This window comes from Terrapene carolina, unplaced genomic scaffold (assembly GCF_002925995.2).
Source record: "Terrapene carolina triunguis isolate 2854851 unplaced genomic scaffold, T_m_triunguis-2.0 Scaffold427, whole genome shotgun sequence".
Taxonomy (NCBI): domain Eukaryota; kingdom Metazoa; phylum Chordata; order Testudines; family Emydidae; genus Terrapene; species Terrapene triunguis.
In genome coordinates this window covers 43,333-62,085 of record NW_020664778.1, presented here as the reverse complement: position 1 = coordinate 62,085, position 18,753 = coordinate 43,333, and the positions used below count along the sequence as shown (strand labels likewise).

The window sequence follows — 18,753 nt, the reverse complement described above, 5'->3', positions numbered from 1 at the left end:
CCCTATTTACAGCTTAACCTTCCATTCACCTTCCTAGTTATGCCAACTAAGAAATGAGGCAAACTAGGCCGACGGCACCTCAGCTTAGCAGTCCCATCACCGGATCCCTCGCAGCACTGAGATATTAGAGAGACAAGGTGGGTGAGGGAATATCTTTAATTGGACCGACTTCTGCCACCCACCTTGTCTCTAATATCCTGGGACTGCTGTGGCTACAAGTGCACTGCATACAGGGCTTAGATGTTTATTGTGAAAACAAGCATACGCTTATTTAACAAAGAACAGAGAGAAATAATCGCAAGTAGGTAGAAGTATTGGAAACAACTGGTTACATCTAAACCAAAATCATAATACGCCTTCTAGAGTCTAGACTTAACTAACAAGACACCATCTTCTCTAAAACAACAGGAGTCCGGTGGCATCTTAAAGACTAACAGATTTATATAGGCATAAGCTTTCGTGGGTAAAAAACCCCACTTCTTCAGTGAGGTTTTTTACCCACGAAAGCTTATGCCCAAATAAATCTGTTAGTCTTTAAGGTGCCACCAGACTCCTTGTTGTTTTTGTGAATACAGACTAACACGGCTACCCCCTGATACATCTTCTCTAAGGACGTTTAGCTCACTCAAAATCTTTCTCCCACTGTTTTTCTGCCAGGTTGGCTGTGATCCCTTTTTACGTTCTCAGCTTGTCTCCTCGGGGAAGGAAACCACGTGTCCCCCTGCATTCTCCTGATCTATCTGACTAATTCTGCAATTCTCCTGTTGTGTCTTCCTTCCTGTAAACTTTGAGATCTCTTGTCTCCGCAGTCTTGATAAGCTGATGGCTCTGTATGCAAAGAGCCTTCCGTCCTAAGATACAACATACACAATGGTCAGCCAAGGAGAGATAAGTGTCTCCTAGCCCTGCCTGAACAGAACCTGTTTGTCACCTTCAGCTGACCTGTCTTAACTTACATACCTTAAGAACATAGTTTTCAGTATAGATACTTAACCTGTCAAATAGGATCCTTACATACGTTCCATGATGACTAGCGTGGTTCTGGCTGTTGGTAGAGACCTCACAGTTCACCCTTTGGCCCATTATTATGTAGACATCAGATCCAGGGGATCCCTATAAACCCCTAGACACCACTAATGCCTTCCGCCAGTTGGCATCAAGTGGTCCCTGAATCCCAAGGCTTATCTAGGCCCCTGGGTCACAGTGGGCTTGCCTTGGAAGGAGATAAGTCACAGCTAACACATTTAAGAAACCTCTAAAAAGGGCCTAAAATTACTTTTTTTCTAGACAGAATAATGGTGCCATTTTTAAGGCGCAATACTCACAATATGCCACGGGTTGTATCCCATTGGAAAAGGCTCCGCACTTGGTTTTCCTTTCGGCCATGGCCCTTTCACTCTGCTCTGGCACTGCGAAAGGGCCTGGACCATCTGGTGTACTTGAGAAGCAGGCCCCAGGAACTTCCCATCGTTAATCGCCGCACTTCACAAGACAGTGGACCACCACCCTGCCTCTTGCCCAGGGCTGAATCTCACCCATCCGGCACCTTGGCCGGTGCGAAACTGGGGAGAAATGTCACATTTGGGGTGGGGTAAGAGGGAAACCTGTTTGTGGCAGATTGATTTTTTTTTTTTTTACACTGGCAGCAGCTTTAGCGTGTTAGTGGATGTCCCGGCTGAGCTGGATTGGTGGGCAGAGTGCAGGTGAAACAAGCGAAAGGGTGTGAAAAATGCAGTTGATAAGGTCACTCCGCAGTTTATCTATCACATGGGTATCGCCTCCGCTGAGAAGCTATGGGCACTACACAAAACCCTGATATAGTTCTCAAAATATATAGGCATTGGAGTGAGCTCAGGAGAGTTTCAGATTACAGGCAGCTAGTATTTTACAGGCTAGATCATTGGGATTTTCCCCTTTGAAAAAGATTTTGAGCATAAAAAGCATGGAGTGCCATCTGTATTCCTCACGCCCACATGGAGGATGCAGAAAAGGGTCGGACAATTTCCTATCCCATAAATAACTCCTGAACTTTCTTTCCCTGCCTCCTGGCTTCCAGAGCACCAGTTCTACCACAAATGGGCCATCCTGTCCGACCCCGAGGACATCACGGCCGGCTTGAAAGGCTACCTGAAGTGTGACATCGCTGTGGTGGGGAAAGGGGACAACATAAAGACGCCGCACAAAGCCAACGAGACAGACGAGGACGACATTGAGGGGTGAGGCGGTGCGGAGCCAGGTTCACCGTGCTGGAATTAGCCGCATGTTTTCGCTACCTGTTGGGTTTTGTCAGTCTTCCCAGCTTGCCACAGCCACCGCCAAACATTTGCCATCTCTCACAGCTCGTGGGCCATCCTTGTGCCGCAGATCCACGTGGGGTAGATTGATGGGTTTCAGGGATTTGTAACAGGGCTTTGACTGCTGGGTCACCAGTTCCAATCCAGCCCAGAGCAGATATGACTAACAGCCAAGTTGGTGTCTGTTGGCAAAACACTTTCGAGAGGTTAAACCACTGCTCCAGCTGGCCACCTTGTTGGCAGCCTCAGCAAAGATGCCAAGGACCGTATGGGCCAGGGAGGCTGCCTTCCCCTCTAGAAAAGGGGGTTGCTGTAGCGTCTGCCAGGTGGAGCCGGCAGCACGCAGGGCCAGGTTCAATATCGAGGGGTTCCTTTTCAACACTACAACACAGAACCGGCTCGAGCCCCCACCCAGTAACCTGGGAAAATTACACACCACCCCTGGGCACCTCAGAGAGGCAACACTTCCCTCTCGCAAGCACAGAGAGTCTGAGTGTAGCAAAGAAACTTTTAATGAAAGGAGGGAAGTCACCCGACATTAATTAGCGAAAATGCCACAAGCAGGATTCATAATCATAAAACTGTGAGCAGGACGCCCACCTCGGAGTGCGTGGGGCAGCGTCTTCTGCCCCATGTTCTTGAGTGCTACAACCAACAGTTCCTTTACTGTGCCCCCTTCTGCTCCTTCACCACACCCCACTCACAGTGGTTGTCCTTGGCCAGTGAGGACCCAGGGCTCAGCGGTGCATATGGGTGAGTTCCTGGCAGCCTCACCAGCTGCTCATTCACTGTCCGACTGTCAGTCACCTTCTGCTACCACCTGCCTCTCTGCTGTGACCTTTGCACATCCATCTCTTAGGGATTATCAGCTCTGTGCAGGCTGGGCAGAGACACGGCCCCATTGCAAGTGATGTCAGTGTGACGGGTTGGATCACAGAACCCCCCTTGGGAGCTGCCACCTGATGTGCCAAGACTACTTCTACCCCTGCTTTCCCTGCCAGCTCGGGACTCCAGCACCCTGTCTTGCTGAGCCAGACACACCCGTCTGCTCCAACAAAGACCCAGGGTCTGAATTACTTGCCCCAAAGCTGCAGGTTTACCTGAAAACAGCTAACAGAAGTGTTCCTGTCTTTAACACTCAGATGCCCAACTCCCAATGGGGTCTAAACCCAAATAAATCCGTTTTACCCTGTATAAAGCTTATGCAGGGCACACTCATAAATTGTTCGCCCTCTATAACACTGATAGAGAGATATGCACAGTTGTTTGCTCCCCCAGGTATTAACACATACTCTGAGTTAATTACTAAGTAAAAAGTGATTTTATTAAATACAGAAAGTAGGATTTAAGTGGTTCCAAGTAGTAACAGACAGAACAAAGTAAGTCACCAAGCTAAATAAAATAAAATGCGCAAATCTATGTCTAATCAAACTGAATACAGATAATCTCACCCTCAGAGATGCTTCAGTAAGTTTTTTCCTCAGACTGGACACCTTCCAGGGCTGGGCACAATTCTTTCCCCTGGTACAGCTCTTGTTCCAGCTCAGGTGGTAGCTAGGGGATTCTTCATGATGGCTCCTGTCCTTTTGTTCTCTTCCACCCCTTTATGTATCTTTTGCATAAGGCGGGAACCCTTTGTCCCTCTCTGGGTTCCCACCCCCTCCTTCTCAATGGAAAGACACCAGGTTAAAGATGGATTCCAGTTCAGGTGACATGATCACATGTCACTACAAGACTTCATTGCCCACTTGCCAGTATACAGGAAGACTTACAGGTAAAACACAGCCATTAGCAGACAATGGTCCTAGTTAATGGGAGTCATCAAGATTCCAAACTACCATTAATGGCCCACACTTTACATAATTACAATAGGCCCTCAGAGTTATATTTCATATTTCTAGTTTCAGATACAAGAGTGGTACATTTATACAAATAGGATGATCACACTCAGGAGATTATAAGCTTTGTAATGACACCTTACAAGAGACCTTTTGCATGAAGCATATTCCAGTTACATTATATTCACTCATTAGCATATTTTTATAAAATTATATAGACTGCAACATCACAGTTAGCTCCCATATGAGCACTTTAACATAACAAAAGGCTCCTAAGGAAACCTATTTAGCTTTATTTTTTAACAGTGGGTAGAAACAGCTTAAACCAGACCAAAAACCTTTAGGGGAACGCCCACATCCTGTCTGAAACACCTGTCCCCACCCCTCTTACTTTCACAGGCCTCTGGCATTCAAGCCCCTGGCTGAGGCTGACCCCTCAATTGGGACAAGCTCAGCACAGTTCTGCTCTCCTTTAGTCATACAAGGAAGATAACAACATTGGTAACAGCATGTCACTACCCCTGCACTCAGTCCTAAAGGGATTTGTAACCCAACACCAGCCAAAGCTGATCGCTTGGAGCTCCACCGCTCCTGTCTGCTGGATACCTACGCAGAGTAGGTGTGTTCATGTCAATACAGTTTGCTCCTAAAGTCTCTCCCCTCCTGAACTAGCTGTCAGGGGAGAGTTCATTCAGACCCTGCTTAAACTCATTGGCAGGGCCCTACAGGGAAGCTGTCCTGCCACTCCCGATGCTGGCCTGGGTCTGTGGGGGACACGGGTGGGAAGCCTGCAGAGAGGTCGATGCAGAGCACTGAAAATCCCTACAAAATACTTGGAGAAAAGTCCATGAGGTTCAAAACTTAGTTCACCCCCACAGCGATAGACCAATGAAATGGCTGTAGTGGTGCCTGTGGCCTTTAAAGCCAAACCCCGGGTCTCTGTCTGGTTACCTAGCATCCCCCTGGTTATACAGCATCCTCGGCAACCAGGCTAGAAGAGACGTCCCACGCCATTTGCTGCAGCCATCCCGGGCTTTATTCTGGCCCCATCTGACATCACTGAGGTTGCAGAGGAGTGACTGAGGGCGCAATCCGGCCCATTTTTGCCCAGCAGGTAGCACTGTCCACTGCTGTAGCCGGGAAGTTACCCTCACCTCGCCCCAGACAACATAGTGCTGTAGAGGGGCCAGAGCGGCATTCTGGCACTTTTGCCACACGGAGGATGCCGTTGTGTTCTCAAAATGGCGTCCTCTGCTCAGCGTGATGGTCGTGCTACATGGACGACGCCATTTGGTTGAGGAAATGGCGTCCTCTGCTCGGTGCATGGGAGGTCGCGCTGGTGGGGGTGTTCCCACACTGGAGGGGGCATTCCGGTCGTTGCCCATTCAGGACAACACCCCTTTAAGCGACTTATCCCTGGACAGATCTCAGGGTAGAAATAAATAGCAAGACCAGAGGCCAGATGGATGAGAACCCCTTCATGAGATCCAGCCCATTGGTCACATGCATTGCAAGGCCAGATCCATGGGGAGCCCTCCATAAAACGGCCGGTCTCCATGCTGAATCAGGGGGGTTGGCAGAGACGTAGCAATGAAGCCAAGTAGGCTCCAGACGTGGTCACCCATCTACGCTCTTCAGACGGCAGAGCGTGCAGGGGAAGCTGTGCCCACTTCTGAAAGTCTCACCCCCAGAATCGGTCCCTCAGCCACGGCGTGACTAAGCCAACTCCTCCCCTCGGGCCCAGTGACCACCTCCAGCCCTTTCTGTCTGTGTCCATGTTGCAGGAACCTGCTTCTTCCAGATGGTGTCCCTCCAGAGCGGCAATGGGCCCGTTTCTACATCAAGATCTACCGCGCGGAGGGGCTGCCCCGCATGAACACCAGCCTCATGGCCAACGTGAAGAAGGCACTCATCGGGGAGAACAAGGATCTGGTGGACCCCTATGTCCAGGTGCTCTTTGCAGGGCAGAAGGTAAGTGGGCTACTTGCCGAGCTGTGGCACTGGGAGATCCCCTGGGAAAGGCAATCACTGGGCAAAGCTTCCCCATTTGCCATGTTCCTCTGTTGTGTCCAAACAACGTGAACAATGTTGTTGAGCGCTGTGCGATAGTCACCAGTCACAGGACGGTCCCATTGCTTATGCTGGGAGGGAAGAATCGCTGGCTCAGTGCATGGTCCGTTGGTTACCACCGGCAGGGGCAACAGGCGAAGGCAGCCTGGTGGTCATTAGCCTAGGCCACTCCACCATCCTGCTCCCGCTCTTCCCGTCCGGCAGGGGAAAACGTCAGTGCAGAAGAGCAGCTATGAGCCCCTGTGGAACGAGCAGGTCATCTTCACGGAGATGTTCCCCCCTCTGTGCAAGCGGCTCAAAGTCCAGATCCGGGACTCAGACAAAGTCAACGACATGGCCATCGGCACCCACTTCATCGACCTGCGCAAGATCTCCAACGAAGGGGACAAAGGTAAAGCCCGGGGGCTGATCCTCCACCCCGCTGGAAAGGGCCAACATGACGGCGTAGGGGCCACTTACCTCCCCCTTCAGCCTAGAGAGTAGTGAGCCTGGGTGCCCGGCCTGAGAGGCCTCGCTTGAGAAGGTGCTGCGCACCCATCTTCTGCAAATCAGGCCCTTTTAAGACATCTCCAGCAGGGCCCCGAAACCCACTAGTCACTTCCAGGAGCTCTGCCACAAGCAGGTGCAAATCTGATACACTCCCACCTTGTTGTTGTTATTTGTATTACCGTAGCACCTATGAACCCTAGTCGGTGCTAGGCGCTGTACAAACACAGAATAAAAGTCCACCCTGCCCCAAAGAACTAACCAGCTAAGTGTAAGACGAGAGACAGCAGGTGGAGACAGACAGGTGGGGGAGCACAAGGAAACGGTGAGATGATATTGGTCAGAGTGATGATAGGCAGTGGTATTTGCACACCAGCAGCTTGTGCTCACAGGCACACGTCTGGGCACACGTCAAGGCACGCAGCGGTGCAATTGTGCACATTCACACAGACCTCCACGCCCACGCCACTCAGGTGAGGCCATTTCCTGGGGTTTGCACTGCCCTCAGGGCCGGCTCCAGGCACCAGTGCTTGGGGCGGCTGACTTAAAAGGGCGGCATGTCCGGCTCTTCGGCGGCAATTCGGCGGCAGGCCCCTCAGTCCCTGTCAGAGGGAAGGACCTGCCGCTGAATTGCCGCCGAAGAATGAAGCAGCGGTGGTAGAGCTGCCGCCGATCTCGGCTTTTTTTTCCCCACCGCTTGGGGCAGTAAAAACGCTGGAGCCGGCCCTGACTGCCCTCACCCCGTTCACCAGGTGTGTTCTCTCTGCTGCAGGCTTCCTGCCCACCTTCGGCCCAGCCTGGGTGAACATGTATGGCTCCACCCGGAACTACACCCTGATGGACGAGCACCAGGACCTGAATGAGGGCCTGGGCGAAGGCGTCTCCTTCCGCGCCCGGCTGCTCCTCAGCCTCGCCGTGGAGATCCTGGACACCAGCAACCCGGAGATCACCAGCTCCACCGAGGTGCAAATGGAGCAGGCCACGCCGGTCGCAGACGTGAGTCAACCCCGACTTTCCCTAGCCGGCTCCCATGCCACATCTTGGAAATTGATGGTCAGGTTGCTTCACCCCTTCAAGGCCTGTTCACTCCTTGTCTCTCAGTCTAGCAAGCCTGGGGCAGGTGCAGTCCTGCCATCCCTGTAGGGATGTGCAGTCTCCATGCCATTCCAACCCTGGCCCCTGTTGGGACAGCCACCAACAGGGAAAGTTAGTGCCAGCTAGGGGGCAGTTTCTGGGATCTGGAGACATCGGTCCTGTTAGAAACAGGTCACCAGAGACCCTTGTTTCACACGGCTACCAAACAGCCTTTATGCAGTGACAGCTGTGTGTGTCCCCCGCCTCCACCACCACCTCTTGGCGGGGATTGAACCAGTGACCAAGCAGTGAAAAGCTCCCTATCTTGAGGTGGATGACATTTTTCAACAAAAATATTTTTTTGGGCAAAAAAGAAAAATGTAGATTTGGCGAACCCAAAACGTTTTGTCATTTGGTGTTGATTTCACTGAATGGTTCGTTGAGGGAGAAAAAAACTAAGAACCAATTCTGAAAAACGGCGTCCTTTTGTTTCAGCCTTTTTGAAATGAAACATTTCCATTTTTCAGCTCAAAACGCCTTTTGGTTTCAAAGTTTCCTTTATTTCTTTTCTTTAAATCAAAAATGTTCCAAATCAAAACCAAAACGTTTTGTGGGACCTGAAGCGTTTGAGATTTTTACCTTTCAGGTCACGAAAAGTTTCACACACAATGTTCATTTTTGGTCCGACCCAAAATGATTTTTTTTTAAATTGCAAACAAACTGAGAAGCCTGTTATTCATCCAGCTCTGTTCTTATCTCATAACCCATCCCAGCACGGCCCGGAAGGCCTAAGAGAGACTAAGCTACCCTTTATCAACCAGAGGGGTGCTCCATAAATCAAGATTATTAGCAGTGCAACTTGGGTTGCTACTGCTCGTGCTGTGAATAAACACAGGCCTTCAGTCAAAACACATTGCCAATTTGCAGGCTTCCCACCTGCTATGTAGAGGGACCTTGTAGTTGCATCAGCCAGTTCAGCCAGTCTCTAACGCCCCCCTCCCGCCATGTTAACAGCCAGTACTTTCTCCTGCAGAACTGCACGGGCAAAATGGAAGAGTTCTTTCTCTTTGGAGCCTTCCTGGAAGCGACCATGATTGACAGGAAGATCGGGGACAAACCCATCAACTTTGAGGTCACAATAGGTTGGTATTTTTGTGAAATGGGTTTCAATCAGTGGAGTCGATGAAATCCCAGGAGAAGGCCCGGGGCCCAGGATGCAGTATCAAGGGCCAAAGGAATCCCCCGTCATCAAGCGGGTTGGTTGGCTCCGTATCTACACTAACATGTGACAAAGCCAGGCAGGCTGACACACACCTTCGCTGCACTAGAAAGAATACGATCACCATGTTCTATGGGGGTAAACGTAACCCACCAGGGCTGATCCGCACATGACAACAGGCCTCCCCGCTGGCAGACGTAGGGTCTGTCTACACTGCAATCAGAGGTGAAACTGAAGCACGTGTAGACGTACCTGAACTAGTTTTGATCTCGCTAGCTCCAATAACGGTAGCGGTGAAGCCACGGCAGCACGGGCTGTGCAAGTCCACCTGAGACCCAGGTTATGTACATAAGTGTCCACGCTGCCCCAGCTTCGCTGGTATTGCTGTTGGAAGTCGCTCCATCAAAGCTAGTTCAAGCAGGTCTACACATGCCGTGGTGGTGTAGACGGACCTGAAGTCATCAAGCGCAAGCTGTGGGGGCTCCTGCCTTTAGCTCTGGAGAACTTGGTGCAATCCATCCTGGTGTTAAATAAATACCAAGGAGGGAGAGAAGATGTTCAGGAGTCCGGGATATGAGCCCCGGTCAGTGTTCACGGTCGTTAAACCTCCCTGACCTCCCCAGGATCCCTGGGGGAAATTCTTCCCCATCCTAAATCCGCGGCGCCTGACGGACCTGGGGCAAGTCCCACCCATGGTGGGCTGAAAGGGTAAGGGTTTCCTTTCGCCGCCCTCTTCCCAAGGCAACTACGGGAACCAGATCGACGGCACAGCCAAGCCCAGCCTGAAGAGGAAGAAGGAGGGCGGGGACGGCGAGCAGGAGGACTCCGAGCTGCTCCAGCACTCGAGCGAGGACGAAGCCGATGACGACGGGGAGCTAGTCTCCGTCTCCTCGACTCAGCCAATGAAGCCCCTGATCACTGACAGGCAAGTGTGCCTGGCTGGCCAATGGAATGGGGTGTTGCTGAAAATTGGAGGGGGGGAGATAAAAGAGGGGAGACCTTTGTGGTCTGTAATTAGATCAAACAGAATTTGGGGTCTCCTGCCTCCCAGGCGGTTGGGAAGCAGAGCGACTGGGCTCTTCCCACCCTGCTGGCTTCATAGGATATGTACAATGCAGTATAGGGTGAGTTTGGTGCTTCAAACTGAGATGGGGATACTGCCTTCCAAGCCATCAGCAGGGTTACAGGACAACAGGTTAGGCCCTCCAGGCAGAGAAGCTGCTGGAGCTCCGGGCAGCTTTGAAGGGTCCCTTCTGATCTGTGCTCCAGCACGCAGATGAGACAGGCCAGCTGTGGGTGTTTGACTGCAGTATAGACAAGCCCAGAGAGACTAATTGACTGGTCCAGGGAATCTCTGCTGGAGCAGAGAACAGAGCCCAAATCTCCTGAGACCCAAGCTAGCACTCTAACCACTGGGCAGTCCTTCCTCCCTTAGTCTAGATCTCCTCTGCCTTGTCTATTCTCTGTCCACACTCCACCTCTTCTCATGCTCTCGAGGTGCAAGTTTTTGACTCCGACAGTAATTAACCATTGGAACAATTTGCCAAAGATTGTGTGGATTCTCTGTCACTGGCAAATTTTCAATGACGCTTGGATGATTTTCTAAAAGCTCGGCTGTAGTTTACACAGGAATTACTAACTCTGAGAGGCCAATTAAGTAAGAGAAAAAAAACGTTTGAAGTGATAATCAAGATAGCCCAGTACAGACAGTTTGATAAGAAGCAAGTGTGAGAATACTTACAAGGGGAGATAGATTCAATGTTTGTAATGGCTGTTTTCAAAAACAGACTCCAACGAGAGACTGCTGAGCTGGAATTGATATGCAAACTAGACACAATCAACTCAGGGTTAAATAGGGATTGGGAATGGCTGAGCCATTACAAACATTGAATCTATCTCCCCTTGTAAGTACTCTCACACTTGCTTCTTATCAAACTGTCTGTACTGGGCTATCTTGATTATCACTTCAAACGTTTTTTTTCTCTTACTTAATTGGCCTCTCAGAGTTGGTAAGACAACTCCCACCTGTTCATGCTCTCTGTATGTGTGTATATATATCTCCTCAATATATGTTTCACTCTATATGCATCCGAAGAAGTGGGCTGTAGCCCACGAAAGCTTATGCTCTAATAAATTTGTTAGTCTCTAAGGTGCCACAAGTACTCCTGTTATTTTTGCGGATACAGACTAACACGGCTGCTACTCTGAAACAGGAATTACTGTGGGGTAGCTCTCTGGCCGATGCTGTACAGGTATAATGGTCCAGTTTTGGTGCTCACAATTCAGGAAGGATGTTGATAAACTGGAGAGGGATCAGAGAAGAGCCAAGTGAATATTTCAAGGAATAGAAAACCTGCCTTACAGTGGTAGGTTGAGCTCCTTGAGTCTAGTTAGCTTAGCAGTGAGAAAGTTAAGGGATGACTTGATCCCAGACTGTAAGTATCTTCATGGGGAACAAATATTTAATCAGTGTAGCGGAGAAAAGTCTAACACGATCCAATGGCTGGAAGTTGAAGCCAGACACATTCAGGCGGGCAGGCATAGATGCGTGACGGTGACGGTAATTGCCTATTTACCAAGGGGCGTGTTGGATTCTCTGTCACTGACAAGTTTTTAATTAAGATCAGATGTTTCTCTAAGAGCTCTGCTCTAGGAATTATTCTGGGGCCGGTCTCTGGCCTGTCATACAGGAGATCAGACCAGATGATCACAACGGTCCCTTCTGGCCTTGGGATCTGCAAACCTATGAATGAGGCTATTTGCAAGCGAGCAACCAGCAATTTCCTTTTGCTCAGGGCAATGGTCTGATCCTGGGGCCCGGCCCAAAGCCCCCTGAAGTTTATGGGAGTCTTTCCGTTGACTTCCGTGGGTTTGGAAGAGGCCTCCAGCGCTTAGTGCGACCTCCACTCCCATCCACTGTGTGCTCCTTGCTGGGCGCCGTGCAAGCCTGTGCGGGATCAGCGCCCTCACGCTGTCCTCTGCGGGCCTATCAGGACGCTGGCCGGCAGTTCCCTCCCAGGTGCGCTCACGCTCTGGGGTATCCTTCCTCCCTTCCCTGCAGGAACTACTTCCACTTGCCTTACTTCGAGAAGAAGCCCTGCATCTACATCAAGAGCTGGTGGCAGGACCAAAGGCGGAGGCTCTACAATGCCAACATCATGGACAAGATCGCGGACAAGCTGGTCAGTCCGAGGATGGGGCAGGGCTCCCAGGGGACTAGGAGCCCAGGGGGGCAGCGGACACCACACCTAGTTCCCCTGCATTGACATCTGTGTCTGCACCCTGCAGCTGCTCATTGTGCAGGGACCGCGCTGGTGAACCCAGCCGCGCAGGGAGCCAAAGCCGGGACCCTGGTCTCCGGAGGGATGCGGGGGGCAGCCCTACTTACAGCTCGAAGCTGAGGGAGAGCAGAAAGCTCCAGAGACTGGCCTCATTAGCCTAACGGTGAGGGATCCCCACGGCGACGTCTCAGAAGCCCCACCCAAGGAGGCGTGAAGTCGCTGGGGAAAAGCCCCAGAGAAGGCCCAGAACTGGTCTCCTCTGACTGTGTGAGTTAGCGGCACAGAGCCGGCCCCAGCCCTCGCCCCGCTGAACCTGGCTGGCTGGCCTACTGAACAGGGTCCCCTGCCCCTGCCCGGCCCGGAAGAGGGAGGGGAAGGGGCTTCTCGCTCCCAATGTGGCTCTCCCCGGGGGAGCTGCGGTTCCATCCTGCCCCCGGTGACGCGTCGCCTCCTTCTCTCCTCGCCGTTCCAGGAGGAGGGGCTCAACGACGTGCAGGAGATGATAAAGACCGAGAAGCCGCACCCTGAGCGCCGGCTCCGAGGGGTCCTGGAAGAGCTGAGCAGCGGATGCTTGTGAGTGGGAAGGGGGAAGGGAAAGAGGCAGCGAGACAGCGGAAAGTCTCAAGGACTCAGCCACCAGGGCCCTGTGAGCGTTACAGCCTCGTACGCGGGCGGCAGCCCCCGCCGGGCAGCCCCCAGCAGCATGGGCCAGTAAGCCAGTTGCCCGTTAGCTGTATTGCAGGGCGGCTGACGGAGCCTGGTGGGCGGCTAAGCGATCTACCTGCTGCACAGATCCTTGGCAGGGAGCGGGGATCCTGGTCTGTCCCCACTGGGTGAAATTCACCCCGTGCGTGGCCGGCGCGCCACGTCCATCCCTCTCACGCCCATCCACGCCCTTGGCCGCTGTCTCTCCTCTCCTGAGCCCCACGTGACTGCCGATGTCGTGTCTCTCTCCCCCGCCAGCCGCTTTGTGACCCTCGCCAACAAAGACCAGAGCCTCTCTGCCCGCACCCGACTGGACCGAGAGCGGCTCAAATCCTGCATGCGGGAGCTGGTGAGAGCGTCTGGCGGGTGGGGTGGGGTGAAAGGTCAGCGAGTGGCGGGGGGGGGGGGCTCTGGGTGCTGTCAATGGGCTATGGAGCCCAGCGCGCAAAGGGGAAAGCTGTACCTGCTGGTGGTGCTCAGTGAAATGGGATTGGCAGCCCAGCTACCCACCACTGCTCCTGGCTGTTGCTTGGCAGCCTCCAGGACTGTTTGGAGTATGTGCTCCCCCGGGGAACAGGGAGAGACATGCCCTGTCACTTCCCAGGCTGTCTCTAATCACTGCATAGAGGTCTCCAGGGCTGCCAAGCCAGCCCCTTTCACTAGGGCGACTTTCCCTGTCCCTTGGCGTAGCTGCTTCCTGCACTTACAGGCATTAACCAATCCACTGCCTAGGAAGTCGGCATCACCATCCCCTTATTATAGATGGGGAAACTGAGGCACCGTCCTTCCACCCCCTCCTCACTGCATGCAGACCTGCCCTGTCTTTTTCCCTTCTCTCTGGTCCTTCTACCGCCCGCTCACCGCCATTGTACCCGCAGGAGAACATGGGCCAGCAAGCCAAGACCCTGCGGTCGCAGGTGAAGAAGAACACGATGAGGGACAAGCTGAAGCTGGTGCAGAACTTCCTGCAGAAGCTCCGCTTCCTGGCGGACGAGGTGAGCAGGAGCCGCCTTTCCCCACTGACCCTGGGTGTGAGCCTGGCTGGCCCCCGGGGGAGGAAAACAAGCAGCCTCTGTGGGTGGCTGTTGCTTTGTGCATCGATCCTAGGCCGAGGGCCAGGGAAACTGGCATACTGAGGCTTTATAAGCCAGTATGGGGCAAAGGTGCCCCATAGCCCAGTACACTCCAGGTGGGTTCTGCTTCTCCTCAAGGGTGTCCGTGTTCTGCTCTCAGTTAAGTGTGTTAAGTCTGAAGCAGATGGCAAAGAGTTACAAAGGGATCTCACAAAACTGGGTGACTGGGCAAGAAAATGGCAGATGAAATTCAGTGTTGATAAATGCAAAGTGATGCACATTGGAAAACATAATCCCAACTGTACATATAAAATGATGGGGTCTAAATTAGCTCAAGAAAGAGATCTTGGAGTCATTGTGGATAGTTCTCTGAAAACATCCACTCAATGTGCAGCTGCAGTCAAAAAAGCAAACAGAATGTTGGGAATCATTAAGAAAGGGAGAGATAATAAGACAGAAAATATCATATTGCCTCTATATAAATCCATGGTACGCCCACATCTTGAATATTGCGTGCAGATGTGGTCGCCCCATCTCAAAAAAGATGTATTGGAATTGGAAAAGGTTCAAAAAAGGGCAACAAAAATGATGAGGGGTATGGAACAGCTGACATGTGAGGAGAGATTAATAAGACTGGGACTTTTCAGTTTGTAAAAGAAATGATTAAAGGGGGATATAACAGAGGTCTATAAAATCATGACTGGTGTGCAGAAAGTAAATAAGGAAGTGTTATTTTCTCCTCATAACACAAGAACTAGGGGTCACCAAATGAAATGAATAGGCAGCAGGTTTAAAACAAACAAAAGGAAGTATTTGTTCACACAACACACAGTCAACCTGTGGAACTCCTTGCCAGAGGATGTTGTGAAGGCCAAGACTATAACAGGGTTCAAAAAAGTTCCTGGAGGCAGGGCCGGGTCTGGCTTTTTTGCCGCCCTAGGCAAAAAAGCCACCCGCCGCCCCCCCCCCCCAGCGCGGCAGGGGAGGGCGCCGAGCCCAGCCGCGGGCCCGCAATCCCCGACCGGCCGTAGCGCCGGGGGGAGGGCGGCGAGCCCGCCGCGGCTCCGCTCTCCCCGGCGGCCAGAGCGCCGGGGGGAGGGCGGCGAGCCCGGCCGGGGCCCTCCGCTCTCCCCAACCGGCCGGAGCGCCGGGGGGAGGGTGGCGAGCCCGCTGTGGCTCCGCTCTCCCCGGCGGCCGGAGCACCACGGGGAGGGCGGCGAGCCCAGTCGCGGCTCCGCTCTCGGGCCGGAGCGCCCCGCCGCGCCGCCCCCCTCCAGGCGCCGCCCCAAGCACATGCTTGGTGGGCTGGTGCCTGGAGCCTGGAGGATAGGTCCATCAATGGTTATTAGCCGGGATGGGCAGGGAGCCTCCGTTTGCCAGAAGCTGGGAATGGGTGACAGGGGATGGATCACTTGATCATTACCTGCTCTGTTCATTCCCTCTGGGGCATCTGGCATTGGCCACTGTCAGAAGACAGGATACTGGGCTAGATGGACCTTTCGTCTGACCCAGTATGGCCGTTCTTATGATACTCACGCCGGTGTCTGGGCCTCATTGACTTGCCTACTGTACAAAAGTGCATTGGTTGATTTGAATGGGCAGGTAGCAATGGCTGGGTCTTCTGCAGGGATTGAACCTGGAACCTCTGCAGGTAAATGCATGAGCCGCTAGCGCCTGATCTATGAGCCTCCAGGAAGCTCTTCATATGGACCAGCTGCTAGAGGGGGATGAAGAGCCACACAGTGTCAACGTGGGTTACACGCAGCCAATTCTGCCCTGTGCATAGGCTTGGCCCGAAGGGGGAGAATTGGTGGGGAGGCCGGCAGCTGAATGGGGGCTGGGAGCTGTTGAACCGAGGGGAACTCAGGAGGGGACTCAGGTTGCGCAGTGAGTGGTGCTGTGAAAACGGGGATGACGTTAATAACTCTCATAAATCACCAGCCTGGAACAGGGCTGAAGGTCTGTCCGTAAACCGGCCAGCAAAGGGAGCCTGGTCCCTGCTCCTGACAGCATGCGACTGGCCACGTCCTAACTTTTGGTTGACTCCACCCAGGAGAGGGGCTCTAGCAGCCCTATGTAGGAGAGCTCACCGGGAATTTTCCAGTCAAATATTTTTCAATGGAAAATGCAGCTTCCACCAAACCAACATTTGCCCTGGGAAAATTCCCGTTATGCAGAATTGTTTCAGGTGGGGTCAAAACATTTCGGTTTGTTGGTGCTTCGTGGGAGTTCTAATTTTGGTGCCTCGTGTTCCCATTCTCCTCTATGGACCATGGCATTCCCATGATGCACCACAGAGCCTCCTCTGGTTGAGTTGCCAGAGTTCCGTGGCTGCAATGTATCATGGGAAATGTAGTCTGGCCAGGGAGCTCAGCCAATAGAGAAGAATGTGACTGAACTACAACTGGTGCCCACAATTCAGGAAGGATGTTGATAAATTGGACAATTTTTAAATCGAGATTGGATGTTTTCCTAAAAGGTCTGTTCTGGGGATTACTATGGGGCAGTTCTCTGGCCTATGTCTGTCAAGGCTCCTTCCCCACTCTGAACTTTAGGGTACAGATGTGGGGGCCTGCATGAAAACTTAACTACCAGCTTAGATCTGGTCCGCTGCCACCACTCCCAATGTGCTAATTCCCTTCCCTGGGTAGCCTTGGGAGACTCTTCACCAATTCCCTGGTGAATACAGATCCAAACCCCTTGGATCTTAAAACAAGGAGAAATTAACCATCCCCCCTCCTTTCTCCCACCAACTCCTGGTGGATCCAGATCCAACCCCCTTGGATCTAAAACAAGGAAAAATCAATCAGGTATTAAGAAAAAGGCTTTTAATTAAAGAAAAGAAAGGTAAAAGAAAACCCTCTGGGAGAGATTAGCATACCAGCTACTCTCACAGACAACAGATTCCAAACACAGAGGATGTTCCCCTGGGCAAAAACTTAGTTACACACAAAAAAATACCCAAATACCCAATTTGACTATTCCTCTAATTGCACAAGACAGGTTACAAAGAAATAAACATAAACCTATTTATTTCCTTCACTAATACTCACTACTTAATAAGAGGCTGAATTCTGGAGCTTTCCCACTCTGGTCCAAAGTGAAACTTAACAAACAAAGGGAACTTTTTTCCTTCCCTTTGAACCATCTTGTCCTCCCATTGGTACCTCTGGTCAGGTGTCAGCTAGGCTAGGTGAACTTCTTAACCCTTTACAGGTAAAAGAGGCATTAACCCTTAACTATCTGTTTATGACAGTGTCATACAGGTCAGACTTGCTGATCGCAATGGTCTCTTCTGGCCTGGATCTTTCTGAATCTATGAACTCCCAAGAGGCCCTGGGCAGCTCAGGCAGAGGCAGTTCATTGTCAAACCAAGCACATAAAAACGCTACGTTCGGACATTTCCGAATTAAAATTTCAATTTGGGGCAAAACCAAAGGATGGAATATTGGAACGTCCCACAAGATAGAAACTCCGATTTCCTCCCGGCTTTACGATATACTCAGCGTGCTGCTGGGGGCCCAGCCGGAGAGTTAAAGCTCCTTGAGGCCTCAGCGCGGCGTGAGATCTGTGCGCTGCCCCCCTCTGCTAACGACCCCGAGGAGCAGTCAGGCCTCTGGAAATTAATTCAGGGCAGTCGCCCGGCCTGGGTGCTCTGCACGAGGCCAGACTGGGTGATCACCATGGTCCCTTCTGGCCTGGGAATCTATGAATCCACACAGGGAGGCTTAAAACCGTCTCTAAGGAGGGAGTGGGGGACCCTATAGTGACTGAGCCTGGGGAGACACTGGACAAGTCCATCCACCGGTGCCTTAGTCAGTGTCACGAAGGAGGGGAGAGCTGGTGGGATGCCCCCCGCCGGTCCCGGGGAAGGGTGTCTGGCCATGCCCGCCGTGTTGAGCGGGGCCTTGTTGGGGTTCGCAGCCACAGCACAGCATCCCCGACATCTTCATCTGGATGATGAGCAACGGCAAGCGCATCGCCTACGCCCGCATCCCCTCCAAGGACATCCTGTACTCCATCGTGGACGAGGAGACCGGCAAGGACTGCGCCAAAGTGAAGACTGTCTTCCTGAGGGTAACCGGCCTGTGCTCGGATGGGGCCGCCGCGGGATGGAGAGAGAGACAGGAGGAAGAGGGGAGGGTGAAGAGAGGCAGGAGAAAGGGAGGAAGGAGCTGAGTGTCAGGTACTGGGCGCTGCTGCAGGTGAGGTACCAGTATCTGAGCTGGAAGAGTTACACGCAACAGGGGTAGGTGGGGAAGACAACGAAAAATGCCAGGTGGCTCTGAGCCCACAGGGCAGGAGGCGGGTGCTGGTTGGACAGCGCGGTGGGTCTGACCCCGTAGGGCAAGAGGTGGAGGGTGGGTCAAATGCCACGGTGGGTCTGACCCCGTAGGGCAGGAAGTGGGGAGTGGGCTGAACAGCATAGTGGGTGACCCCATAGGGCAGGAGGTGGATGGTGGGTTGGACAGCATGGTTGGTCTGACCCCATAGGGCAGGAAGTGGGGGGTGGGCTGAATGACATGGTGGATCTGACCCTGTAGGGCAGGAGGTGGAGGGTGGGTTGGACGGTGCAGTAGGTCTGACCCCATAGGGCAGGAGGCGGGTGCTGGGTTGGACAGCATGGTTGGTCTAATCCCATAGGGCAGAATGTGGGGGGTGAGATGAATGACGCAATGGGTCTGAGCCTATAGGGCAGGAAGTGGGGGGGGG

General features: G+C 52.6%; 1 protein-coding gene across 1 annotated transcript in view; it reads left to right on the top strand.

Moving 5' to 3' along the window:
• The window catches only part of OTOF (otoferlin), a 99,342-nt gene that overhangs the window by 47,285 nt on the left and 33,304 nt on the right, over positions 1–18,753 (top strand). Inside the window, exons 10-20 of the mRNA XM_029913047.1 lie at positions 2,057–2,216; positions 5,917–6,103; positions 6,407–6,593; positions 7,461–7,684; positions 8,796–8,904; positions 9,723–9,906; positions 12,043–12,163; positions 12,735–12,835; positions 13,226–13,316; positions 13,846–13,962; positions 17,965–18,117. Of these exons, the coding sequence (XP_029768907.1) occupies positions 2,057–2,216; positions 5,917–6,103; positions 6,407–6,593; positions 7,461–7,684; positions 8,796–8,904; positions 9,723–9,906; positions 12,043–12,163; positions 12,735–12,835; positions 13,226–13,316; positions 13,846–13,962; positions 17,965–18,117 (1,634 nt within the window). The remainder of the gene's footprint in view (positions 1–2,056; positions 2,217–5,916; positions 6,104–6,406; positions 6,594–7,460; positions 7,685–8,795; positions 8,905–9,722; positions 9,907–12,042; positions 12,164–12,734; positions 12,836–13,225; positions 13,317–13,845; positions 13,963–17,964; positions 18,118–18,753) is intronic.